Below are 26727 nucleotides of genomic sequence, written 5' to 3'. Positions count from 1 at the left end.
TGGCTGTTTTTTTATTGACATCAGTACCATGTAATCTGTTGTATTGAACAGTACTTTTCTTTAGTACTTTACCAAGTTACTTGTCCCTTTGCACCAAGCTCTAATCTACAAAATGTACTGTTCAACAGTAGAATTAGGTCAGAGTATCTTAGATACACACCAGGAAGTATCATAACAAATAACCCAGTTTTAGATCGGATTGACATTTGTCAAATTTCGTTTGTGCACGTCAGACAGTTAAAAGATGTTTGCGTGCAGTTGTTCCCAGCAAGTCTGTTTAGTAACTGAAACCCATTTATTTTGCTGGTGTAAATGTCGTCAGATTTATGGTTTGTTTAAATGCAATTATTAATGTTTAGTGCTTGGTGTGGTCAATGCGCCGTAATCCCTGGTACCCTAAACTAGCCTGATAGTTGCATAAAAAGTTGGTAATGCAGATATAAAACCAATACTTATCTGCTGTCGGTCATGTACAGCTTCAGTTTCCATGCAATATGTAACCTGTGTGTTCAATGTGAAATCATAAAAGGGTTATCACCTGATACTTAGACATTCGTCTCCCTACCATAATGTGTGCAGAGCCGCTAAATGACACTCGTATCACTCTTCCTAGGTATCCTTGCGCCGACAAGAAATTGCAGACCGTCTCAATGCCTGGACCATCTTCAACGAGAAGAACAAAGAGTTTTGTGATTGGCTGACTCAGATGGAGAACAAGGTGTGCCACAGCGGAGAGCTGAGCATCCAGGAAATGGTGGAGAAACTGAAGAAGGTACAAGATCTTATGAATATTAATATCTTCCCATCTAAACACATGGAAGAACAGGTGTTTTCAGGCGAAAACTCTTTTTCAACTGTCCACACAAGACTACATCAGGACATAACATTGTTCAGAGTGACCAGTATTCTGAAATTTGGATGAAATTGGACTCTTCCAGATATGACTGCTGGATTAGAGTTTACTGTATATTGCAGGAATTATTAGGCACATTATAAAATAAATTTACTGGATGCTTCTTGTACACTATTTTTCATAAATAACACATTCTGTAATTCCCACAATCATGGAGGGATTACATGTAGGTTAAAATCCATACATGAGCAACATGAATTATGCTGTTTATGACAGATGGTGGCCTGGAATGGGATGGCTGCACTTCCCTTGTTCATACACAATCGTTGTCCTTTCAGTGACTGAAAGCCTTTTGTGTCTTCCTGTCTCATCGTGAAGCATGCTCATTTACTCAACTAGATAATAATTGGTTTGATCGCCGCAAGATCGTTGTTTTGAGTTGTTCGAGGAGATGAGAAAATTAGTGGCACTTGATAGTCCCTCTTTATTATTTGGATAGCTAAAGATGGCACTCCCCGTTGATAACGGACTGCTCCAGGGCACGGAAACAGCTGTTTGGCAGGTTCAATGAACGGAGCACTGAACAGGGGAAGTGCTTAAAAGCATTCCTCTTTACTTGACATTGAACTGAAATCCATCTTTGTGTTTTGCTGGTCATTTAAAGCTGTTCTGTAATAGACAAGATTATGTCATAACAAAGATGCTTACCTCTCATCCTTTTGGTGTCCTAAAGCAATAACAGATTGACCAAATGAGCATAAAACATGCAGTTTAGTTGTGCTTCATGAGCATTGGGCATAAATAATTTCTACTCCGGTTGAAAATTACATCCATAATATAAAATCATGTATTGTACATGATAACACTACTGAAAAAATCTCCATCAGCCTACTGTAAAACACAAATAAATAAAACAATCCAAAGAGATTTTAGATGTAACCTGCATTGGATAGACACAGTTTGTGAGAGTTCTCCTTCTCTTTTTTCTTTCGGGGCATGACATTCATAAAGCATGCACAATGTTATAATGCCATGTTTCCACAGGACTGCATGGAGGAAATCAACTTGTTCAGTGAGAATAAAAGCCACCTGAAGCAGCTGGGTGAGCAGCTGTTGTTAGCCAGTGACGAGGCCAAGCAGACGCAGGTCCACGGCTCGCTGCAGGAGGTCAACCACCGGTGGCACAACCTCTTCCACCAGATCGAAGCCAGGTGAGAACAGCCACAGAAGCTGAAAGTAGGGACTTACTCGCCCACTTACATGTATGTGTGTGTTTTTGTTTTTTTTTGCAATTTAATCACTTTTCAGAAAGCAAACATTTGACTTTTCAACGGCAATTTCTAAAAGGGTTTTTAGATAAAAAAATCTGTGTGTGTGTGGATGTTTTTTCAGTACAACACAATAAATGGCACATTATTAGCCTTCCGCACAGGCACCTTTCACAGCAAAGCCACTCCACATTAAAAAGCATCATTATGGACAGAAGGGCTTCAACTGGGAGCCTGTAATTAAACAATAGCTCTAATGCGGATCCGTCCACCTGCTGTTATGTCCGTCGTGCTCTGCAGCTGTCAGGAATACATGGCTTCTAATGTACAGACTGTAGGTTAAGCTGTGATGGTAAACTGTTACTGCCCCCGACCCCTCCCCTCAGACAGATGGACAGTCCTGCGTAAGAGCTGGAGATACAGACCTTCACATACAAGCTACCCCCACACCATCAAGAAAAAAAAAAAAATGTGTTTACGTCTCAGACAGTACCATATGTCCCCACTGACTCAGAGTGGGATGACATGAGGGAGGGTGGGTTAGTATGGGAGGGGCCGTGTCTGTCGGCATGCATTAATCACTGATTCTCAAAGTTCAGAGGGCTTGATCCCATGCAGCTAAGATGTTGAATAGTGTAATACTAAATTCTTGACCGGTTACATTTCCCTGGTATTTTTATGAAAAGTTGCTTTAAACATTAGGAACAAATAAGAAGCTGGACATTTTTTACATTATATTTTACTACACTTTTCTTAGTGGTCTTCATACCTTTAATTCAGCTGCTGGCAACAACTAATTTGATGCAATGCAATAATCAAGTAGTCTAAGCATCATTATGTATGTAAAAGTGAAACGATAGAATACAATAACCACTAAAGAAGCACATGAACAGTAAGGTGAAGAGAGTTAAGTCTCTGAGTAACTTGAACTCCAACCTTATATCCTCACTTATCCTCCAGCTCTTTTCTGCTCCGTTCCTTCTCCTCTTGTCTCCTTTTCCTCTGCGAGGACCCCTGACCGGGTTTTGTGTCTTTGTTGGGCCTCGGCATGAAGCTGCGGCCCTTTGTTAGGCTGTCAGAGGTAGAGCGGGAGTGAAAGAAAGACGGACAATTTAGTTGACACGGATGGTTGTATCTGTAGAGGGGAAGAGTATTTTCAGGACAGAATTTACACTGACTCTATTATGTCTTAATTACACGGCCATAAACATAAAGGCACATTAACTACACACACTGAATATAATGTACATTATTCCTGAACTGTAACTAGGGCTAGAAATCAGTTGACATTTCCAACAACAGAGTAAAATATATAGTTTTTCAGGTCCATTAGTTTGAAGGATTTTTATTTTCATTTAGCAAAACATTGCAAATTTCCTTAGCAGCCTTCAAGCAGTTTTATAAGAACTGTGTCTATGTAAAAAAAAAAAAAGAATCATAATTAACCATTAACATAACCTTTTCCAAGACCGTCTATGAACTTTATGCTGGTCGTAATTGTAATCTCAAATCTAAACTAGCCACTTGAAGAAGTAAGAACCACCCAAAAAGAAAATTGGATCTCATGAGACCAGATCTATTCAGACTCTCAGCGTATGTACTTGTGCACAGTGCAAATGTCCGGCATCTGTTGGGACCCTTTCATGAATTCTTCAGCCTGCCGCTGACACTCACAGCGGTTTTCAATGCTTAATATTTTGGTGAAGAGCGTCTCCCTACTGGACCTCGACAGGAGAGGAAGGATCAAATGGGGATCAAACTCCCAATGGGGATCACACTTCAGGCTTTCAAGCTTCAGAAGAGTGCTCTTATTGTCCCAAGCGTTGCTATGACACCTGTGTGTGTGTGTGTGTGTGTGTGTGTGTGTGTGTGTGTGTCTTCATGACTGGGGTCAGTTACCATGGTGATTTTGGAAGTTGTACTACATAATAAGATGAGAATGTTGTAGGTTAGAAGAGAGCTTCTTTAATGTTCTCTATGTTTGCCTTTTTCCTGTGTTTGTATCTGTTTTTTCATTTTGTCCTTTTTATATATACTTTCAAGGTTATGTACAAAAATATGTATTTCATACGAAGGGAAGAGATGCTTTGGACCAGATTTAGCAACAGGCTTTTTTGTTGTTCGTGCCTTTTATTAATTACCCACGTGTTCAAAAGGATCAGTCCTGGGTGTGACTCCACCAAAGAGGGTAAAAAGAAAAGTTATTTGCCATGCAAAATAGCTTTTATTTATTCATATATTCCTCTAATCTTTGCTTATACCTATTTTTCCTTGTGGATTACTGGCAAATTTGCATTTGGGCCTTTAAAAGGTCACGTTTAAAAGGTCACGAGCCAAAAGGATTGAGAAGCACTTGATAAGATGTTGGTTAGTCCGCGCTATAAATTAGTACAGATGTTTCCAACAGTCATGATTGCTTACTTAAATATGGATTACTTCATTTGAAAATTGGAAGATAAAGTTAATAAAGCTGTGTGTGTGTGTGTGTGTGTGTGTTTAGGGTGAAGAAGCTGAAGGAGACTCTGGCGGCGGTGCAGCAGCTGGATAAGAACATGAGTAATCTCCGCTCGTGGCTTTCTCGCATCGAGGCCGAACTGTCCCGACCGATCACCTACAGCGTCTGTCACCACCAGGAGATCCAGACGAGGCTGGCCGAGCAGCAGGTACACAGAAACACACACTCTGTTATCGATAAGCCAGTCCACCAGTGGTTTAAACTGAGTGCGGAGTTTTGTCTTGAAACTCAAATTTTCTTTTTTTATTCGTATTTTCTTTTATTGTCTTAATTTTTCGTGTTTTCACTCTGTTTTCTATTTCGTTAGATTTGTGTTGTTGTGTCGTCTCGTTGTCTTTATAGTATTGTTAGTATTGTTACACTTTAATTGAATATTTCTTCTCACACTTTGTTGTTCTGCTTCACTGTCACTCCCACTTAGTCTTTGTCTCTGTTTATGATTAATCATTTATAACTGATCTTTGTTTAATTTTGGGAGTGGGTGGTCTCATGCAGTGAGCTCCTGTCCTCCATCTGTACGTCTGTTGACTGGTGTTTAACACATGGTTTCACTGGGTATGGTCTGATGCCATGTCTGACTTCGTGTCCGTCCATGTGCCTGTCCAGGAGCTGCAGAGGGACATTGAGCAGCATACGCAGGGCGTCGTGTCAGTACTCAGTCTGTGCGACGTTTTGCTGCGGGACGAAGATGCTGCTGGCGGCACCGAGGCGGAGAGTGACTCCGTGCAGGAAACCAGCCACAGTCTGGACCAGCGTTGGAGGGCCATCTGTGCCATGGCTCTGGACAGGAGGCTCAGGTAGGCACTAAAATACACACACACACACACACACGTACGTACTGTATGGTGTCCTCACACTTTTCCCCAGATATAAATCAGTCAGATCAGAGCAACCACGCAACACCAATTCTTACATTAGAATTAGTTCATTTCTAATCAAATGAATAATTTAAAGCTTGAGTTTTAAATTTCAAAAGAAAGGTCCACTCGTTGGTTAGAAAAGCCTTCATCAGCATCATAGAATAACTCTAACTCCAGTACGGTGTGTCCTTGTAGGATCGAGGAGACCTGGAGACTCTGGTGCAAGTTCCTCGATGACTACTCGCGGTTTGAGGATTGGCTCAAGATGGCCGAGCGCACCGCTGCCAATCCCAACTCTGCAGACGTCCTTTATACCGTCGCCAAGGAGGAGCTCAAGAAGTTCGAGGTCAGTTGGGACGTCGGCAGACAGAACAGACTTGAAGTAGCTCTGTTTTTGAAAGCTTATTTGTTTTCTCAAAGGGAAATATTCTCATTGTTCTGTATTAAATTGGATGTGACTAAATCCATAAATCCATCCTTAAATTGTTGCCTTGACAGAGTAGGTGGGTGTTTCATCTGTTTGCTCTAGGACCAATTATTGTCTTTTTTCCTCAGTGTTCTTTCTGGTGTCTGTTAGATAAATACAAAAATACTACTCGTTTACCATTTTTCTTGCAGCAAGAAAATAAAGATACACATGTGAAGTAAATCAAACTATCATTTCATTATCAATTAATCTGTCACCAAGAGTTGACATATTAAATTGCTTTTTTTTTTGTCATTAAAAACCCAAAGATGTCACTAAACTTTGTAGAAGACCAGCAAATATTTGCGTTTTTTTAAAAATTACTTAAATGATTAATTGATTTTCATAATTGACACCAAATCATTTTGGACGAGAAGGAGGATGGTGAGTCACACAAAAGTAAAAGAAAACATGTAATGGTATAAATAAGTTCAATGTGTTCACAAGACTTGTTAGAATATTTAAAGCCATAATTCCTTTCTGTTACTCTATAACTCATCCCATCTTGCCCTGTTCTTTTTAGGGTTTCCAAAGGCAAGTTCATGAGCGGCTGACCCAGCTGGAACTAGTCAATAACCAGTACCGCCGCCTGGCCAGAGAGAACCGCACTGACCGCGCCAGCCAGCTCAAAGCCATGGTCCATGAAGGCAACCGCCGCTGGGACAACCTGCACCGCAGAGTGGCTGCCATCCTCCGCAGACTCAAGGTACAGCACAGGACAGAGGGCATGAAAGGCGATGACCATGACCCGCAGCATCCACAATTTTATGGCTTTAATTCATAGCAAACAGTATAGTGTTAAAAATGTATATATATCATATACTGCTTCACCTTTCTCTCAGTATTTCACCGGCCAGAGGGAGGAATTTGAAGGCACCAGGGAGAGCATGCTGGTGTGGCTGACCGAGCTGGACCTGCAGCTCACCAACGTCGAACACTTTTCAGAGAGCGACGTCCATCACAAGATCCAACAGCTCAATGTGAGGACACACTGGAACACCTACAGACACTTGTTTTATAGCGACCGGACGAGGCTCGAACTGCAAGTCACGCTCAATGTTAGGAAAAAAGCTCTGCTCAGTTTGTTTTTTTATTTTTAATTTGTCTGACTTTAAGCCTTTATATCTTTCAGAGGAGAAATTACCTTAGAGTTAGAAACTATTTCAGCCAGTTCTCTTGGTGCTTACATGTTGCAGCCATTAAAAGCAATGCATGTTAAGATATTTAGGGCACTGGCTTCATTTTTAAACCGTGAGTCATTTTCTTTGGAAGATTTCTGTTTCAGCTCGTTGACCAGAGCCCTGTAACAAATACTATTAGCAGTCGTGTTTGGTTCCCTTTGGTTTTCTGAAACTCCTCATATTACTGACTCCGTTTGTTCATCCAACCGTTCAATCCTCTTTCCTGCAGAGCTTCCAGAAGGAGATCACCCTGAACACAGAGCGCATTGACGGGCTGATAGTGTTTGGAGAGGGTCTAATCCAGAAGAGCTCACTGCAGGATGCAGCGCTGATAGAAGAAGAGCTGGAGGAGCTGCACTCCTACTGCCAGGAGGTTTTCAGCAGACTGGTCCGCTTTCACCAGCGTCTCAGCCAGCCCCCGGTGAGCTGGATGGAGCACACACACACATAAACTACATCCATTCTTCTATTCATAACTTTATTCATGCCTAAGTAAATGACGATGATGGTGAAATTCTAGCATTTTTGAGTCCTAGAGGGCTCGGGATTCTTCATGGTGAAACGTCTCCAAATATACTAGAGAACAAATGATCCCATGTTGTAAATCGCAGCATATATGTTTTAAACATGGTGAAATTGACCCCTGAGATGCTCAGACAGGGGGTTCAATTTTGAATTTCAGGGGCACAAATCAAAAAGGTCTGGTTCGCAAGTGACGAGCTGAATACCTTCTATTTCTTCAACGTAGTTGATCAGCGAAGAACCGGTGCTCTCTGGTACTACCTTTTCCTTGGAGTCAAGCTTGGAGCTGATTGGCCGACCGTGGCTTGGGCGGAGCCATGGAAGCCTCCCAGCGACGCCCACCCGCCTGCTGGCCTCTCCGCTGGAGCGCTCGGGGCGGGAGACACCGGTGAGCGTGGACTCCCTGCCATTGGAGTGGGACCACACCGGAGACGTAGGAGGGTCGTCGTCGTCCCATGAGGATGACGAGGAGGAGGAAGATCATGAGGATGGCAGAACTTACTTCAGTGCACTATCAGGTAAAAACATATTGATTAACGGTTCATCCAGTTTCAGGTTTCAGGTTTCCTTGTTTTTATTGCTGTAAGGGTTTTAAATGTCACAGGGTCATAGGGCATTATCCCTTATGTGATTGGTGTTTGAATGGTTGTTGCAAAAGAGACAAGCAGATGAAAGGAGACTAGAAACACCTGAAAGCCTGAAAGACTGTTTGACACCCAGGAACCTTGGCTTTAAATTTAGATTTAGTTTCTCCAGTCAAAATGCAAGGAAAGCTTTTGAGTCCCTAAATATCATCCTGGATTACTGAAAAAGCTCCTGTGGTGGAAGAGGATTACTTCAGTTTTGCTGAAAAATGTTATGATAAACATCTGATTTAATGGGATTTCTAAGATGTTAAAGTGATAGTTCTGATTTTTCCAAGTGGGGTTTTATGAGGTACTTATCCATAGTCAGTGTACAGTAGATGGCGGTCCACACGCCCAGAGTTTGGAGAAGCAGACAGGAGTTTTAGATTATGGCAGTTTTTGGATGAGCCTGTCTTTTAGGTGGCTACCCCGTCCACAACAGCACAGCGCTTTGCTCCTCTGCTGGTACTTCTGTGTATTTCTTTGAATTGGGGGGCGTGCCGACCACCATCTACTTTGGTACCTCATACAACCCCACTTCAAAAAAATACAAACTACCCCTTTAAAAAAAAGACAAAATGTAACATCCATTTCACACACACACACACACACACACACACACACAAATACACACACACAATCATAAACATCCATACGTCTCCACTCTGACCCCTCTCTCCTCTCAGAGGTGGAGTTGACTGAGAGCCAGGAGGAATTTGTCGAAGCCCCGGAGGCCCTACGAGCCTCCTCACTGGGTAGGATAAAAAAAAGAACTTCTGCTTTAATAGTCCACTCCTTGACTCTTCGTGGTGAAATGGGTTTCCAACAAATATCTTCGAGCAGCTCATGTATCACTTTGCGTCTATTTGCATGTCGTGATATTGCTGCTGCTCTGATACTTTGCTTCCTGTAGCTGTGGTTTGGAAAATCTTTCAGTGCGTACACAAACACTTTGTACCTTTTTCTTTCTCTGACACCTTTTTTTTAAGCTGGTGTTCTTCATTTTAGACGCACTGTGGTCTAAATTATAAAAATAAAAAAAACACTAACTGGCTAATAAGTAGGATATAAATAAAGCAGACATTTTATTTTATTAGTTTGATTTATTATGTTTTCTTGCCAAATAGGAATTTTATTGGCTCTGTACTAATAACACGGGTCTAATTTTGGTCAAGCTTGTCACTAGCTGCATGAATTATGTCATTGACTATTTTTCCTTTTCGGGTGACCATGACTTTTGTTTAGCCTTTGCGAGGATAGATCTCTTTCATTTATTTGTTCACGTATACTGAATTTGCTTTCTTTACATGTGTCTTTCCACACCAACCTTCCTTTCATTTTTTTTACCAGTCCAATCTGTTTTGTTGTGTTCATTTTAGTCCCTTTCATCCTTTTTTCCCCCAACATCCTGTCTTTTATCTTCCCCCCTTTTTCTTTCGGCACTTTCCTCATCATGTAATCCCATAACTTTTTTTTTTTTTTTTTTAATTTTCCTTGAGACCTTCCTCACTTTGTTTTACCATTTTTTTGTTCATCTACTTTACTCATCCAATAATTTCTAGACACATCTATAAAAACCCTTGAATAGCCCATTGATCAGCCTCCTTCACTGAGTTTTACACTGTGTCTTAAAATGGCCTGTTTCTTCACCATCATTTCTCACAGTAATTTAAAATAAGGTATCTAATGTTAATCTGACCCACCAGATGGTTTGTTCTACAGAACCGTCTGAGATGCCATAATTGGAAACAGTTTAGAAAAGGGCAGTCACTTTCAAAAAAATATTGGATGAGCCATCTGTCAATCAAACTCTTACCAAAGCCAGTCGGGAGAAAAGCAAAAACATCTTTTCGAAAAAGAAAATTCTTCAGTACTGTTCTTTGCTCTTCTCTCAATGAAGAACTACTCTGCAGTTCAGGTAAAAGTAATGTTATTGCGATGTCTACGCAAACCTCTTCAGGAGCTGCCATTGTTTTTTTTTAGAAAGAAAGTCGCCTCTCCGTGTCGTCTTGCACACACCTAAGCCACGCCCGTAGCTGCCAGTAGCTCTTTGGATGCAGTTTTGTAAAATTAAGTTTTGTAAGAGTTCCCATCACTGATAGCTGTAAATGTTCTTCCAGTGACGTTTCCTTCAGCGGCATTAAGTGAGTTGACAATAGTAAATTGTTCAAAATGACATTTCCTGGCATACAGGGAGAGTATGTTTTTATCTCCCAAATAGAGAGCTACAGTTAAGAAAGTATAATATCTCTCACCAAAACAAAAAACCTGCATCTCACAATTTGCCTCCCCGACCAATAATAACCGGTGTTGTTATACGTAGGTCAGCACATTTGAGAAATACAGTATACCCAAATTAGAGGTTTTTAGTAGGAAATACTATTAGATTTGTCAAAGATGAGGGTGTTTCATATTAATGCTGGTGTAAATAACTTTTATTTTTTGTGTTTCAGTTTCAAGCAGGTCCATGACTGCACACGAGTCTCCAAGATGGCGATCACAGGGAGACACAGAAACACAGCTGGACTCAGAGGGCCACACTGAGGCTCCTCCCACCCTCACCAGCACCCCTCTAAAGCAGGGCTATGTACGTTTCAAAGCTACCGCACTACTGGAGACAAGTAAACCAGTACCAGTTAACTGGGGAGGACATGGAGAGAAGACAATTACTGTATAAATATGAGTAGATGCTTCTCACAGTGTGTGCTCTACTAACAGGGTCTTTCTTGTGTCTGCAGTTGCGTCTCATGTCTGAGTGCAGCGGCAGCATTGAGGACATTAAAAGAGTCTCGCTGATCCTGGATGATGAGGAGCAGCCGGAAGACCTCGGTCTGAGGGGACTGACTGCCCCAGACAAACAGTCAGGTGGGAGACGCTGCGACGTATGACTTGATATTCACTGTATTGGATTGTACAGCTCAATACTCAACTCGGCTCAACTCAACCAAGCGGGTTGAAAGATTAGAAACCAATGGATGCCTGAAACGGTAGAAAAATGCTTTTAATGTTTAAAAGAAGTTCCAGCTTGTCAGACAGATAAATAAAAGAGCATCTGAGGCCAGTCCATGAAAATGTTTTACAACACAATAAACATTTTGAGAGCAGAGCCATGCAACAGATATAGGGATGTATTCCTTTGAGTGTTGTGTTTTAAAAATCGTCTGTAAACCGGCCCCATGTGCTGCTGTTTCTTCATGTCTGTGTGACAAGCTGTAAGCATTGGCATCCACAGGATACATGGCTGGTGCGAATGTCTATTCATCCATATTTAATGATGGTAAGCTTCTCATAGCATCTTGTGACAAAAAACAGCACAAACTTCAACATCAGTGAATGTTTTTGCTCTCTCAGGTGTGATTGAACGCTGGGAGCTGATCCAGGCTCAGTCCAGGAGCCCACAGGAGGCCCGTCATCTCACATCTGACCTCGACGACATCACTTCCTGGTTGGAAAAGGTGACCCCGGAGCTAGAGCGCCTCCAGCAGTCCGACCCAGCAGCCAGTATTGAGGACATGGCAGCCAGAGCCACAGAACTAAAGGTGACATTTAAGACCAAACGCAACAGATCTGATGCTAAGTATTCAGCTTTTGTGTTCATATTCATGGGTATTCTCTTGCAGGAGATGCAGAGGGCGTTTACTCGCTACAAGTCCATCATGCTGTCTGTCAACCTGCGAGCTCGGGAAGCAGCAGAACTACAGGAGAGAGTGGCTGGCATGAACCAAGACTGGGGCCGAGCGTGTACAGGCCTCCAGCGGTGGGACACCAGTCTGAGGAAAACACTGATGCGCTGCCAGGTGAGAAGAAAGTATTCATAATAAACTATTATAGTCTTGTGGTGTGTTAAAATATGAATGACTATTTGCTCTATGCCATTACTGTTGTTCTGTATGTTTTTTTAATTTGAAGTGTTACTTAAGGTGGATTGTTCTATTGAGTTTATCAGACTTTCCCTTTCTTCTTTTCTTTTGTATTTTAATGCCATTCACACAGCTTGTAGACATTTTTTATTTGCCCATATTAAAATAAACGCTTCCACTACGTATGTAGCTGTCCACAAACAACATATTTCTAAGCGTTTCAAGGTAACGTAGTGCGTTAGTTTGCATTATTTGGACTCTTATAATCGCATACAGAAGAAAGAGCTTCAAAGTCGAGGTTCATTTTAGCAAAGATTAGCAAAAATCTGCATGATGAGTACTTTAACTTTGAGTACTTTATATGTATTTGGATGCTAACACCGTTGTACATGTACATAATTACTTGAAACTGAGTATTTCTACACTGTAGTTTACTTAAAGCAAAATTATGCAACTTTCTATATAAAAATAACAGCTTCATTATTTGATGGTACACTGACTTGTAATGGGGAGAACGGTGTCTCTTTCGTTCCCGCTCCGCATCCCAAACTTGCATCATGTAGAAGTGCGTTTTGTGTTATACTTATTGCTATTTGAGTGTTCATCCCCAATGTCACAAAAAATAAATCTACGAAGAGTATTTGTGTAAAATCCTGTATATTATCCAAAACTTTGTAGTAAAAAAATCTAGGTTGTGCCAAATCTCTAAGCAATACATTTTTGCACAGTATTGCATTAAGTCAAAAGATCCAATTGCTTCTAAATACCACTTATTTTATTGTTCTCCACACAGGAGTTCCATGAAACCCTCCATTCCCTGCTGCTGTGGCTGGCCCACGCAGAGAGCAGACGCTATGCAGTGGACATCAGTGCACCAGCCACACCTGTTCGAGCCCTGCAACTACATCTCAGCACGCTCACAGTAAGCGGATAATCATGTTGTTGTCAAATAATTCACTGTCCTGCTGAGGCTGCCCCGTCACCATCTCTTACGTTTGTGGCTTGAAGGAGCTGCAGAAGGAGCTGCAGGGCAGGCAGACTCAGCAGGCCTCCCTCCAGGCTCTGTGGTCTCAGCTGCAGCCTGAGGACGAGGCCGAGGAGACCGACGAGGCCAAGGAGAAGCTCCATGTGACGAGCAGCAAACTGAAGTGTCTGCTGAGGCAAGTGGACTGCGACCTCGGCTCTCTTCAACAGCGTCTGGTGAGAGTTTAACGATTACACTTTTCTTTGTCATGTCAAACAGCAATCCTGAAAGAATTTTTATGAACTTCTTATATTTAAAAACCAGATTGTTACCACAGGGTATATGCAGGGATCCTGAAATGAAATACCTCTTCAGACCTTTTTTAAGACCATTTCCATGATTTTAAGACCTCATCACCACTTCCGAGTGCTAAAGTTACATCAGCGACACACTTAAACTAACATTTTCTAAACATTTATTGTAAAACAGAGACAGCTAATGCAACAAAATTCAGATTGATGCAGTGGGGAACAAAACACAAGGGAATGAATTGAGTGACTAACCCAATTCAAGGTTTATTAGAAAGAGTAATATCACTAATACTCGAGAGCAACAATCTTGTTCCCCGTAACACTAACACACACACTTGAACTCTTTTGAATAGAATTACTGTAGGCTACTTTATATCAGTCCTTAATGTTATTGTCTTTTTTTATGTGTGTTGTGTCACAAGTAAAGGAATTGGAGGTCAAGAAAACTATATACTGTATGTTTAAGACTTTTTTAATACACTTTAAGATCCTGCGGGACACCCTGTGTATGTTGAAATTAGGGATGGTGAAATAATAATATGTCTTTCATTCAGGATTGTGAAACTGCATCAGACGTCCAAGGCCAAAGCGCATCTGCAGATCCAAAGAAAGGTTCTTCTACTCAAAGGTGTGCAGAAAGACTTCAGTATATTGCCATTTATTAATACAGTACTATTTAATGGTCTCTGAAATCCATCATTTGTTGATGAAAAGTTGACTTACAAAAGACTGCAGATACTCAAAAGTGTTTGCAGGCTCTCCTGATTTTGTTACAATATGTCCTTATCACTCAATAGTGTGTGTATGTGCTTTATTCCTGTAATAAACTTTGTCCATCTGTCTTGTGCGTCATGCAGAGAGAAGAAAGGCTCAGGCTCGCCCCCGCCTCGTTCCTTCTTCTACCGGGTCCTTCGAGCTGCCTTCCCCCTCCACCTCCTCCTACTGTTTCTCCTGCTCCTCCCCTGTCTGATTCCTCAGTCAGAGAGCGACCCCGGCTGTACTGGGGCCAACAACTTCGCCCGGTCCTTCTACCCCATGTTACGCTACACCAACGGCCCACCGCCAACCTGACAGAAATGTACTTAGGAAGAAGATATAAAGACTGAAAACATAATGAAAATCACAAGCCACCTTTTTGCCACACCTGAACAAACATGTAGAAATGATGTTAAGCTGATGAAGTGATTGTCTTCCAAAAAAAAGTTATTAAGGGGTCTTTGAACAGATTGTATTTATTTCACAAACAAAATTAACCATTTCAATTTGGAAAACCACCACATGTGATCAAAAATGCAGATATTTTAGTTTAATAATGGAAAGATCTGCAGCCTCTTGGAGATCTCCCTTTAAGGAGTGACACAGTAGATGGGGTATCTTGACACTTGTAGAGCGGTAAAGCAGAAAACATAGTGTAATAACAATAACAGGTAAGATACATATCTGAGATACAGCGAACATATTCCAGTGAGTTCATTCGATAACGAGACGCTGGAATTAAGATGAAAAGAAAGAATTTCCAAACAGCATAATAGTGACTGTAACAACTCCCTGTTAGATTTGATGAACTGTTGACATTTATTTTTGTATAACCTGGCGCTTAAAAGAAGAAAATCATGCATAATCTATTTTTATGTGGGAATGAACTCTTCAAAAAGTTTATTTTTTACATCAAAGACACTTGTTAAAATGTTAATGTTATCTTTATGAAGCCAACTGTTGAAAAATACGGCACTTTCATACATAATTGTATGAACATGATTTTTTAGAGGCTATTTGTCTCGAGTTGATCGTAAGTAGACATGTTTATGCCTCCCAGTGCACTGTTGAAACACTGTAGATTTAGCAGGAGAACTTGTATGTACAAAATGTAAAAATACAATTGTTATTTATAACATCAAATGGTTGATGTATGCTCCTACTTTTCTGTTAGTAAACATTTTCTTAACTCCGTTTACTCAAAGTAATTGTTTTGCCTAGAATGATGAACAAATAAAAATGTAAATATGCACTTTACAGAGGGATGCAGTATATGCTTTGGTCAGTGAAGAGGCCTTTATATATATATATATATATATATATTTATTTTTTTTAAATAGTATAGTATGTCGAAAAAAGGTTTTTAAAAAGTTGTAGTATAGTATGTCAGAAAAAGTCATTAAAAAAAGTCATAGTATGTGGAAAAAAGTAAAAGAAAAATTCATAGTATAGTATGTCAAAAAATGTCATAGTATAGTTTCTGGAAGTTATAGTATAGTATGTCGTAAGAAATTTATGGTATAGTATGTGGAAAAAAGTTTTAAAAAACTCATAGTTAAGTATGTTGATAAAAGTAATGAAAAAAAGTCATAGTATAGTATGTCGAAAAAGGTTTTTAAAAAGTCGTATTATAGTATGTCAGAAAAAGTCATTAAAAAAGTCATAGTATAGTATGACGAAAGATGTCATAGTATAGTTTGTGGAAATTAATTTAAAAAATAAATGATAGTATAGTATATCGTAGGAAATTTTGTCGTAAATAAGTCATAGTATAGTGTGTCGAAAAAATTAATGAAAAAAAGTTAAGTATAGTTGTCAAAAAATGGCACAGTATAGTTTGTGGAAAAAAGTTAAAAGAGTGATAGTAAAGTATGTTAAGTCATACTATAGTATGTCGATAAACATTATTTAAAGAGTCAGAAACATGTAGTATAGCCAAAAGTCATATAAAGGTCCTACTATAGTGTGTCAGAAAACTTAAATCTGATATTATAGTATGTCATAAAAAGTTATAAAAAAGTAATTGTGTATGTTATAAAAAATCTTAGGATAGTTTGTCATAAAACTTCATAAAAAGTCAAAGTATAATGTCATAAAAAGTAACAAAATAGAATAGTATATTTCACTAATAGTATAGTGCGTCCTAAGAAATCTTTCAAATCTCATAGTAAAGTATGTTTATGCAAGTCATAAAAAGTCATAGTGTAATATGTCAGAAAGTCATTAAAATGTCATATAGTATGTAATGAAAAGCAAAAAAAGGTCATAGTGTAGCATGTCATTAAGTCATTAAAAAGTCATGGTATGTCTTAAAAAAGTCATGCTATAGTATGTCGAAAAAAGGGAAAAAAGTCTTAGTATAGCATGTAGCAAGGATTAAATTCAAGAAAAGTTCAGCAACTTCACCTCTTTGGACAGATATACATATCGAGAACAAGGTCAAAAATGGAAAAAGTGACTTTTTAAGATCCTGCAGACACCAAAGTGCCTCTGCAGATCCAAAGAAAGGTTTCTCTACTCAAAGGTTTGCAGAAAGACTTACGTATTTTGCCTTTTAGTGAGAAAGGTTTACTTGCAGATACGCAGGAGTGTTTTCAGACTCTCCTGATTTCGTTGAGGTATGTCCTCATCACTCAATAGTGTGTGTATTTCCTGTAATAAACATCCATGTGTCTTGTGTGTCATGCAGAGAGAAGACATGTCTCACCTGGCTCCTTCTGCCTTCCCCTTCCCCTTCCCCCTCCTCCTCCTCCTCCTCCTCCGTCTGATTCCCCAGTCAGAGAGCGACCCCGGCTGTACTGGGGCCAACAACTTTGCCCGGTCCTTCTACCCCATGTTTACGCTACACACCAACGGCCCACATGATCGTCTTTTTTTCCTCCTACCAAAGTACATTTCGGAGAACATAATGGAAAAACACAGGTCGTATTTTTGTCACACTGAAACGCACAGAAATTGTATTTCTATTCATAAAGATTTGATCTGAAAACAGAATTTTGTATTTATTTCACAAACAAACCACCCATTTAACTGCATTTCAATCATGACAAACACCATGTTAACAAAAAAGCCAATATTTTAGTTGAATAATGCAAAGACATACTGTAGCAGTGGCAGTAACAGGTAAGATATTTTAAATATCCTTCAGCTACTGTAGAAGCCACCGTGCAAATTCCAGCAATGATTGGAAAATGAGCTGGAAGCCAAATAAGATGGAAAAAAAAAATCACAACATTTTCAGTATAAAAGTGACTGTAAACAAGTCCTTGCTTAGCTTTTATCGGATGTTTTTTAATTCAAATGTATACATTATCCATTCATTTTATTTTATGACATTCCATTTTTTTACATTTAACACACTGTTAAAATTGCAATGTTACTTTTATGAAGCTAACCGTACATAATTAAGGCAGTTTTATACACATAATTGTGTAAACGTATCTTTTTAGACATAAAATATAAAACAACATAGTTCGTAGTTCGGTCAAACTGCATGGTGGAACACACTGGAGATACCGTTTGATAATTGATGGAATACCCAGAAGTCCTTTCACCAGAAACAAACTAGGCACATTATCACAATATTGTCTGGGAACATAAAGTACAACCCAAGTACACAGTCAAAATACAGTTTGCAAGAATGCATAAAGAGTGTGACCAGAGGAAAAGCATATATTTACATATTATGCGCCCTTCTTGCAGTGATCCTGATTGTCGAAGCACGACTGTGCACACGATGACTAGCTACTGTACACAGTTCTAAGATACAAAAATAATTTTCCTGTTCTTTAAGCAAAACTTCACAGGTCGAGTGCAATGTTGTCTTAAGAGCAATAATGGTTATGATACGTTTTCCTCTCTGAAAACACATGTTATGTCTCTGATGAGGAAGCCAGGACTGTACAGGGACAATTGACCAATCTGCAGAAGGCCCTCAGGTGTGAGTATGAGCTGTAAAGCGCCCTCTAGTGGTCAGTAGGAGCAGGAATAGGCCCTGCTCTGACAAAACAACAGCTGGTTTCAATTCTCAAATACTTTTCCAATCTTTCAGTGGCCTGAAACTGAAATGTTGTCTGTCAATGTTCGATGCTAGATGGGTATCTACGTCTACTACTAAAATGGACTTCTATTCATTTTAACCAAGACAAAACAATTTTTAGCATTTAGCAGCAGTTCCCATATTTTAGCCACATGTATGCGTTCAAAGTCTTACAGGTGCTGTAGTTGTTGAATGCTAACTAAATGACTATACCGTCTTCTATCACATGATATGTAATTTTGCATTAAAGAAATAGTGAATAGAGTACACTTGCTTGCATTTCTCGGCAAGAGTTAGACGAGAAGATCGAAACCATTCATGTCCGTGTACGTCAATTATGACAGAAACTTGTTGTTACCAGCAACTCTAAAGCTCACCAACATATCTCATTTGTTTAATCTGTACAAAAAAAAACTAAAATGTCACATTGGTTATGTTTTTTGTACAAAATAAACAACCAACATATCATTATATATTATTAGTGAGTTTCAGAGGCGCCGTTAGCTAGCTGTTTTCCCCCGTCTTTATGCTAAGCTAACCGCCTGCGATACCTATTTATCGCAGTGATGGGAGAGTGGTATTGATCAATTTATAGATTAAATGAATAGATGGGAATGTTTGTCTAGTCCAGAGAAATAAAGACCTTTTTAGGTATTTTATCATTTGGATGAAAAAAAAAAATATGCAAATTGAATATACACTCAGCCATTAAATAAACAGCTACCTCGAAATAAGATGTATAACAATTCACTATATTGTCTTTTTATATATCATCGTATCACCCAAACCCATCTATATCCAACAGGGCTTGTGCATATCTCTTTTTGTCATTATTTACACCCAGCGCTCTCTGTTGGACCTCCAGAACAATACCAGACACGGACGATAAATATTTGAATATGAAATTAGCTTCTCAGCTCAAGAGAATCACGGCAGTAACATATTACATCAACGTTTAAGCAAGAGCTGGTGCTCCAGGCCAAATTATCAATAAGAATTGGTTTCCATTCTAATTTTTCAATATGTAGTGATAAGGCTGTGAATACAGAGAGCTTGGTCTGTCTGCAGAGTAACGTCCTACGATTCAAAAGTTCACTATCATGAGTACACGTTGTCACAGAATTCAGCCAAATGTTCCAGCAAAAAGTCTCATCAGTCTTGTGAATTACTTTCGTGCAAAGCGGTGAAAACTCATTGCATCGAACTACTTCCGTTCACCTCCGCTCGCAGTGCTGCTGGGAGTCCAGGTATCCGAGGGTCCGCTACTGGAGCCGTGGGGCCGAGCAGCAACCTGCGCCTGGTCCCCGGGCTCCTGCTGGGAAGGCCGGCGGGGCAGACGGGAGCCGTGCATGATGTGGGCGTCCAACATCTCCAGCAACAGGTCATACAAAGGCACCATGTTCTTCATTTTCATGCAGTGGAGGTGGTCCATGCCTTTGTTGCTGCATGTTTGGAAAGAAGAAGAAGAAGAAGAAGAAGAAGAAGAAGAAGAAGAAGAAGAAGAAGAAGAGAGTACCGAAGGCAAGCGCTTTGTTTAATAATAGTGCACAAAAATCAGCAACTTAGTCATGAAGGTACCATTCTCTCCAACACATAAATTGGCAATTTTGTATTGAGAACATCCATGACTATGGGGTCCTTTTACCTGGCATGGCGGATGTGTGAGAGCATCATGAGCAGGTGGGCGAGGCGGGTGTACTGTTGGCGGAAGCTGAGGCCGGTTTTGGCGATGGCCCACACCAGGGCGTCCGTCACGGCGTCCAGAAGACGCAGCAGCTTGGAGCGACTCTGCAGCTCCTCGCTGCCCTCCGTCGAGTTGAGGCACATGTCTGGTGACACACGGAGAGGAGCGGACATCTTGATTTTAACAAACAGGTGGTGCGTTGATGATAATGACAAGTCTAGTGCGATTGGACAAATCGACATCCAATCTTTTTCATCTCCGACTACTTTTATGATAATTAGTTGCTTTATTTAGCCTTCATTTTAGTCAAAGCCTTTATTTTGAAATAAATATTGTCTAAATATCTAAAACGAATTAAGCCATGACTGTACAAACTACTGTATAACTTTTCAATTATGTTACAAGGTTACATCCTGCTTATACACAAATGTTCAAACACATGAAAAGCTAAAATTGAGGAGATTGGTGCAAAAACTATGAGCCCTGTTCGACTCGCTGGCTGCGGGATTCAAAAGGAAAAACAGAAACATTAGTCTGACGTTAATTACTCCACGGAATAGCTGCTCACTAGTGAGACTCTGACCTTGTTCATCCTCAAACGGGAACAGTTTGTTGCTGCGAGCATTCAGCAGAACCAACGAGAGCATACACAGCGTTCCCATTAGGCTTTTCACTGGTAAGTTATTTAGCTGGTCCCCTTGCCAACCCTGTGCAGACTCACGCACAGACAAGCTCACATGCTGAGACACCAATCACTCAACTGTGATTACTACTTCACGTAGTTGAAGCGTCACAGACACAAACATGCATCTCCTTGTCTCACCTACACACATAGAGAGGACATGGGCTGCACAAAGGCCTTATAAGTGTATGTACACACACACACACACACACACTTACTGGAGTTAAGGAGGATCATGGCCTTGAGGCAGACGTACTCCTCTCTCTGGAGCTTGAGTTCTCTCACCCTGGACGTGGCAGCTATCAGCATATCAAAGATCTCTGAGAGGCCCTGGACACAGTTCCCCTCTTCTCTATCATGCAAAGACACAGAAACCTCCCTTTATTTGTTTTGCCTTTTGGGAAATTAGGTAGAAATCTTGTGACATTTTGCAAAAATGCAGCATGGATTTAACTCCCACCAACATCCAAAAGATGGCAATGGAGCGGTACATGTTTAGCAGTTAATATTTTCGTAAAGGAATTCTCGGCTGGATTATTAGATAGTTTTATTAACACTGCTGTAACAGAGTTTGATTTAAAGTTGCACAAATAGCAGAAGATTCCAGTCGTAGAAAGTAGCCGAGTACATTTTCTACTCTATACTTCTATTCCACTACATTTCAGAAGGAAATATTCAGCTTTAGTTACCCGTTACTTTTCAAAATAAATCCTACAAACAATGGCTGCAGAGAGCATGCACTGCACTATTTCGAAGGTATGATATGATAATAAAGGCCACCACAAAGTGTCGGTGAGTCAGAGAGGTCAAGACGCTTTGTTCAAGCTTTAGAAGCAGTAGAAACTTCTCATTGAGTGCAAGCACAGATGCTCATCAGTTTCTAAATGACAGTGGTGCGGAGGAGGTAGCAGTTTAAACTCCCACATTGGAAATTAAGCTATATCTTTGTTAGTCATTAGCAGTATGATCTAAATCGCATTGTGGCCGGCCTTGCACTGAACGTGGGATGGATGATCTTTGATTTCAGTTCATTGTACTCTAAACAAATGGGGGCTGGGGCACATCGTGCACTGCATTTTTAAGACCGATAAAAACAAACGACAAACACCAGTATTCCTTTTTCCAATTATAAATAAACAAAAAAGACTTACAACTTCAAGTGGAATCCTCGTCAAAATTATTAAAATTTCAGTCCTGGTTGATTTTGTGACACCCGTGGTTACTGTGGTAACAGCAAGTGAAGTTTAACACAGCAAACACTCCTTGAGCAGCTGCTTTGTCAGACATACACCAGTAACGATGTAATAGATACATGCATAGTTTCCTGTGAATCCAATGTGCGTGTGAAAGAAATTTGAATCGTGCAATAATGGCGGACCCCGCCACTAACAATAAAACTATAGTAAACTATGTAAAAATACATCCACAGTGATGATGATGATGATGCCAAACTCTCCCTTTAAATCAAGCTTGTGTGGTCGATATGCGAGATGTCGGCGGTGGTACCTGCTCAGGCTGAGGTCAGGGGAGAAGATAAGTTTCCCCGGATGGTCCACTGACCTCCACATCAGTCCGATCATCAGCACCTCCAGCCAGCAGCACTCCAGCAGGTGCACTTGGTCCAAAAGGCTGAGCTCTACAAACCCTGAGGAAATGATATGATCAAACATTGTGTAACCGTGTGCTGCCAGTGATGCTCCACACAGACGACAAGCAGCACTCATCGTGTCCAAACTACGTAGTGCTGAAACGATAGGTTGATTGCAGTCCTTATTCATTAGGTAATGTATCCAAATCAGGTCAGAAGCAAGTTAAGGACAACATTTCTGGGGCCATGTACCCACTGACAGTGACCTGTGCTGTAATCTGTTTTCAGCCAAACTGTGAGTAACTCCGTCTAGTAGGGACACACAAACACGTCACCTCAGGGTGAGGTAAAAGGTTTCTGGGTCATAGTGTCTGCCTGAAGCAAAGGAAGAGAAGCCATGGCTGAAAATCGCCTGAAGTCACAGCCTTCCATTGGTTTAAAACGTTCATATTGTGCAGACAAGCAGTCTGACACAATCAGCACAGACTCGACTCCCATGCTGAATAAAGCCGAGACACTTACAGCGGCTGGCCAAGATACAGTCGGTAACTCAGGTGTACAGCTGACTGAGCTGCCACTGAGGAATGTGATCCTATTATGCATAATATCTCAACGAACGTAATGTCACTAAAATTAATTGTAATTTTCCTTTAAAGGTTCCCTGCATACCCAGACACACACCTGGAATCTTCTTGGCCCAGCTGATCATGTGAACCAGCTCCTTATCAGCCAGGTTGGTGAGCGACATCATGACGTTTGCTTCAGTCAGCGGCCTCCTCATGTCCTTCATGAGGTAGATCTCCGGCGGCTCCGCCTCCATTATCCGCCCGATCAGCTGTTCTGGGGTCAGTGCGGGAGGGTGGGGCTCGTTTAACAAACCGACCGCTGGTCCGGCCAACGTCTTTGGTCCGTTGGTTCTGCCCTGTGAGGACAGACGGGTCACTCGCCTCGCCTGGGGGTTCCTGCTGTTTCCACGCTCCTTTCGCATACCTGAGACAAAGAAAACAAGCCGTTTTACAATTGTGCTGGACATATTTCACCATCCATACTGTTTGTGAAACATGACTATTGCTCGTTTGGTTTTCAGGATTTCTGTTTTGGCCTCTTGGAGGCAGTAAAAAAAAGCTGTGAAAACGACACCGACATATCATCACAATCAGATGAACTTATTAGCAAACAGTCGCTTATTAACACCTCCTATAGATATGGAGCATCAGCAGCAGCTCCGCCTTTGGTCTCCTGAGGGAAATATCTGGCTCTTAAGCTGCTAAACGATCCACAATGTTCACCAGCTAGTTGCCGACTTTGTCTGACTGTGGTTTGAGGCAGGGCAGGTGGTGAACAGTGGGGTTTTTTTTTAGAGGGTTTTTTGTTTGATTTTTGCTGGAAAGGACAGTTTAATAAGTCGATATTCCCCAAAAAGCTTCATAAAGCTGCGAGAATACATAGCTAAAAATCTTTATTATGGCTGCTTTAACTACTGAATACAGTGTGGGTCGCTAGAAATCCCAGACAGCAAACAGCAATCTTCTCCACATTTTTTAGCAGCTGTTAAACAGATTAAGTTCACGTTGGATCGAAGAACCACCTTTCCTGGCTGCTGGAGCGGGATCATGTTGCTCTGGGAAAAGGAGGGAAGCACTCTAGAACAAACAAAGCCACGGGGAACTTTTAATCACTTGACTTTTCATATGACAAGATGACAACCAGAACAGCATGTTGGTTAAAAAAAAAAAAAGAGATGATATGTTGTCTGGTTACAGTTTAATGTTCTTTGCGGGCAGAAATAAGAAATAAGAGAACATAAAGAAACTTACCACACTTGGTCATGCCAACTTCACAGCATTTGCGAAGGCGACACGCCTGGCAGCTCTTGCGGCGGTTCTTGTCTATAGTGCATTGATTGGTTGCTGGACAGATGTAGTCATTGTGTCCTGAGACGACAACAAGAAGAAGAAGAAAGAGAAAAGATGAGGACAAAAAGAAAAACTAAAGAAGTTAGAGAGGAATAATGGATGGGGAGTGACGGAGATGAAATGAGAAAAGTAGAAGAAAATAAATGCATTTTGAGGCACCGTCTCTCTGCAAAATGAGCACTTGCTAAAGGTGATGACATTTGTGATGTAATTCAATCTTGTATGAGCTCATGAATCTGGATTACAACTGTCCTATGATGTGCTAGTATTAAAATTCTCATAGCGTTCAGTGTTAATGATGCAAATTCTTGTTTTGCAGTTTGAGAATTCAACACAAATCTACAGCCATGTTCATCTTATATGCTAAATAGCACTGAACACAGAGTGAAGCCAAAGTTGAATGATTTATGACCAAATATCTGCAAAACTAAAGTATTGGTTAAAATGAAAATGTTGACCTCATGATGACGCTAAAGGAAAAGTTAAGGGATCAACAAAGTTATCACGACTATCTTGAGGGGGGACACGCTGTATATTTCCGTGTCTCACCTTGGATGCTCCTCTTGAAGAAGGCCTTGCACCCCTCACACGACCAGACGCCGTAGTGGTAGCCCGAGGCGTAGTCGTGGCACACGGCGCAGTAGTGGAGGTCGGCCTTCCCGCCGGATGACACCACGGCTTCCTCGCTCTCCTGAGAACGCCTCCTCACACTCTTACTAACAGATACGTTTCAGTCATCATTTCAAGACAAAAAACACGTGGAATGAGTCATTTAATGAGCAGGATGTTTCAATGAATCATTACCATCTTTAGATTCTTTTGGCTTTTTGCAGCCTTCGTTAAGCAGGCAATAATTGAAAGAGACAGGACAAATGATCATTTTCAGTTGTATTTTGACAGTAATTTTTTGAATTAAAGATTCAACCGTGAATACTGACTAGGGCTGAAATAATTAGTTGATTCATCAATTAGTCGGTTGACAGTATTCTTCAATAATTTTCAAAATCAATTAATAAGTTGAGCCATATATGAAATCAAAAGTTGCAGTTAACTGCTTGTCACATGCGAGTAATTGCTGCTTTTCTCAGTTAAAGGTCATCGCATGTTTAATATTTTGGTGCTTTTGGATTGTTGGTCCGACAAAACATGACCTAGGTTGTGACATGTTTTAAACTAAACAGTTCAATTAATCGCTAAAATAATCAGCAGATTAAGTGATGGTTTAAAATGATCATTAGCTGCCGCTCTGCGACAGACAGGTGAGCTTGGGTGAGAGGTAAAACAGTGTGCGCCAGAGTGAGGGCGTGATGCGCCATCCTACCTGGTTGTTAAGACACTGTCCCGCTGCGTCAGCTCCATCCATGGACTCTGGATTGGCTGCCCGTGCTGAGGCCGAGTCTGGGAGTGGTGCAGGGTTATGGGTGCCCCCACGTGGCCGTGGCTGGGCCAGAATAAGGAGGGGCTTAGTGACCGATGGATGGAGGGGCAGTCTGAAATGCCCGGGCTGGCATAAGTGAAGATAGTTGGATTGTAGAAAGGTATGGTGGTGAAGTCGTGGCCGAGGTCGGTGTAGGGCGACGGGATGCAGATGGGCTGGCTTGTTTCCAGGGAAAAGCCAGGAGAGGAGGAGCTGAGGACCGGAGGAAGGACGCGACAGTTAATTCGACTGGAGTCCACCTCCTGGAGCTGGAGGAGGGGCTGATCCTTTTCTAGGGAGGAGGCAGCGGCCATCGCAACTATAGACGGTCTCTGTATCCGCGGCTTTAACGCATCATCAACAAAGAATATGAGCCTCGGATGGAGTTATCTCCTGGTGTCAAGTTCACTGGCCTTGAAATATCAAAGCAAAGACCAGCAGATCTACCAACACAGGCCGGCGTTGTTTAATGTTTCTCATGAGCTCACATTGTAGACTCCCAGAGCGATGAATGACTCCTTTGGCTGACTTGACTCTGCTCACCCATAAAATGCAAGATGGATCACATGATCAAACTGATATCAGACGATCCAGAGGGTAGTGAACACAGTCCCGTTCTTCCCAGAGCAGGGGAGATATTCAGTGCTCAGTCTCTGTCCAGCCATGTCACATCATTGAGTGGTCGCACATGGAGTGCTGTCCACCTGCAAGACAAAGAGAGAAACGGTAGTTTTCAGCTGAAGTACTGGTTGTGAAGTGTTATGGTGAATTTTGTGACATTAAGTCTGTTCTCAGTAGGGGCTGCGTCTGCCAATTCCTTTAAAAAAAAGAAAGAAGTGAATGACAGTACCAGGCAACAGGTGTGACCACTTATCTTCTTATCACGTGATAAATGTGTTGACACCTGAGCACCATCTATTTGCTGAAGATGGCCGCGAGATAGAGTCTAAAGTAATGTCTTTATATCATAGATCCCAAGGTAATATTTTTCTTTAAATTGTAAGAGATTTTTTATTTTACGAAATAAATACATTTCAAAAAAATGTAAAATTGTATTTTCTTGGTGACATTTTGTCACATTTGACCCAGGTTTTTTTTATTTATTTATATTATATATATATTCTTTAAATTAAACTAACCTAACTTTCATAAACAAACACTTCTATGAACTAAATAAACGGAAAATTCTGAGTTGTCCTTATTTTACAAAAACATTCAT

At 40.9% G+C, this 26727-nt stretch overlaps 2 protein-coding genes across 3 annotated transcripts in view; one reads left to right on the top strand and one right to left on the bottom strand.

Moving 5' to 3' along the window:
- Positions 1-15360, top strand: part of syne2a (spectrin repeat containing, nuclear envelope 2a) — a 79568-nt gene extending 64208 nt beyond the window's left edge. The window contains exons 97-114 of the mRNA XM_076084240.1: positions 614-772; positions 1898-2064; positions 4622-4784; positions 5243-5433; positions 5692-5842; positions 6486-6668; positions 6805-6942; positions 7373-7564; positions 7892-8183; positions 8978-9046; positions 10745-10878; positions 11030-11156; positions 11643-11830; positions 11912-12088; positions 12945-13073; positions 13160-13351; positions 13981-14054; positions 14284-15360. Of these exons, the coding sequence (XP_075940355.1) occupies positions 614-772; positions 1898-2064; positions 4622-4784; positions 5243-5433; positions 5692-5842; positions 6486-6668; positions 6805-6942; positions 7373-7564; positions 7892-8183; positions 8978-9046; positions 10745-10878; positions 11030-11156; positions 11643-11830; positions 11912-12088; positions 12945-13073; positions 13160-13351; positions 13981-14054; positions 14284-14497 (2940 nt within the window). The 3' untranslated portion in view covers positions 14498-15360. The remainder of the gene's footprint in view (positions 1-613; positions 773-1897; positions 2065-4621; positions 4785-5242; positions 5434-5691; positions 5843-6485; positions 6669-6804; positions 6943-7372; positions 7565-7891; positions 8184-8977; positions 9047-10744; positions 10879-11029; positions 11157-11642; positions 11831-11911; positions 12089-12944; positions 13074-13159; positions 13352-13980; positions 14055-14283) is intronic.
- Positions 15361-19425: 4065 nt separating this feature from the next.
- Positions 19426-25822, bottom strand: esr2a (estrogen receptor 2a). 2 transcript variants are annotated; one of them, XM_076084241.1, is made up of 8 exons: positions 25413-25822; positions 24641-24807; positions 23993-24109; positions 22857-23165; positions 22094-22232; positions 20806-20939; positions 19867-20050; positions 19426-19663 (listed from the first exon to the last, which is right to left on the bottom strand). In XM_076084241.1, the coding sequence occupies exons 1-8, from the start codon at positions 25820-25822 to the stop codon at positions 19426-19428; spliced, it is 1698 nt and encodes a 565-aa protein (XP_075940356.1). The 2 variants fall into 2 exon arrangements, with proteins under 2 accessions (XP_075940356.1, XP_075940357.1); XM_076084242.1 differs by having other exon boundaries at positions 24641-24801.
- Positions 25823-26727: the final 905 nt, after the last annotated feature.

The sequence above is a fragment of the Anarhichas minor genome, unplaced genomic scaffold (genome assembly GCF_050575085.1).
Source record: "Anarhichas minor isolate MPS153535 unplaced genomic scaffold, ASM5057508v1 ptg000136l, whole genome shotgun sequence".
NCBI lineage: Eukaryota > Metazoa > Chordata > Actinopteri > Perciformes > Anarhichadidae > Anarhichas > Anarhichas minor.
The sequence above is the reverse complement of the archived record's forward strand: the minus strand, read 5'-3'. Positions and strand labels throughout refer to the sequence as shown.

Excerpts from the sequence above, each read along its gene's own strand:
- esr2a (XM_076084241.1), bottom strand. The coding sequence starts at position 25,822 with ATGGCCGCTGCCTCCTCCCTAGAAAAGGATCAGCCCCTCCTCCAGCTC. Across the intron at positions 23,166-23,992 it reads AGTTGGCATGACCAAGTGTG|GTATGCGAAAGGAGCGTGGA; the intron begins GTAAGTTTCTTT and ends TCTTTGTCTCAG. Across the intron at positions 20,051-20,805 it reads CATGATCCTCCTTAACTCCA|ACATGTGCCTCAACTCGACG; the intron begins GTAAGTGTGTGT and ends GTGTGTCACCAG.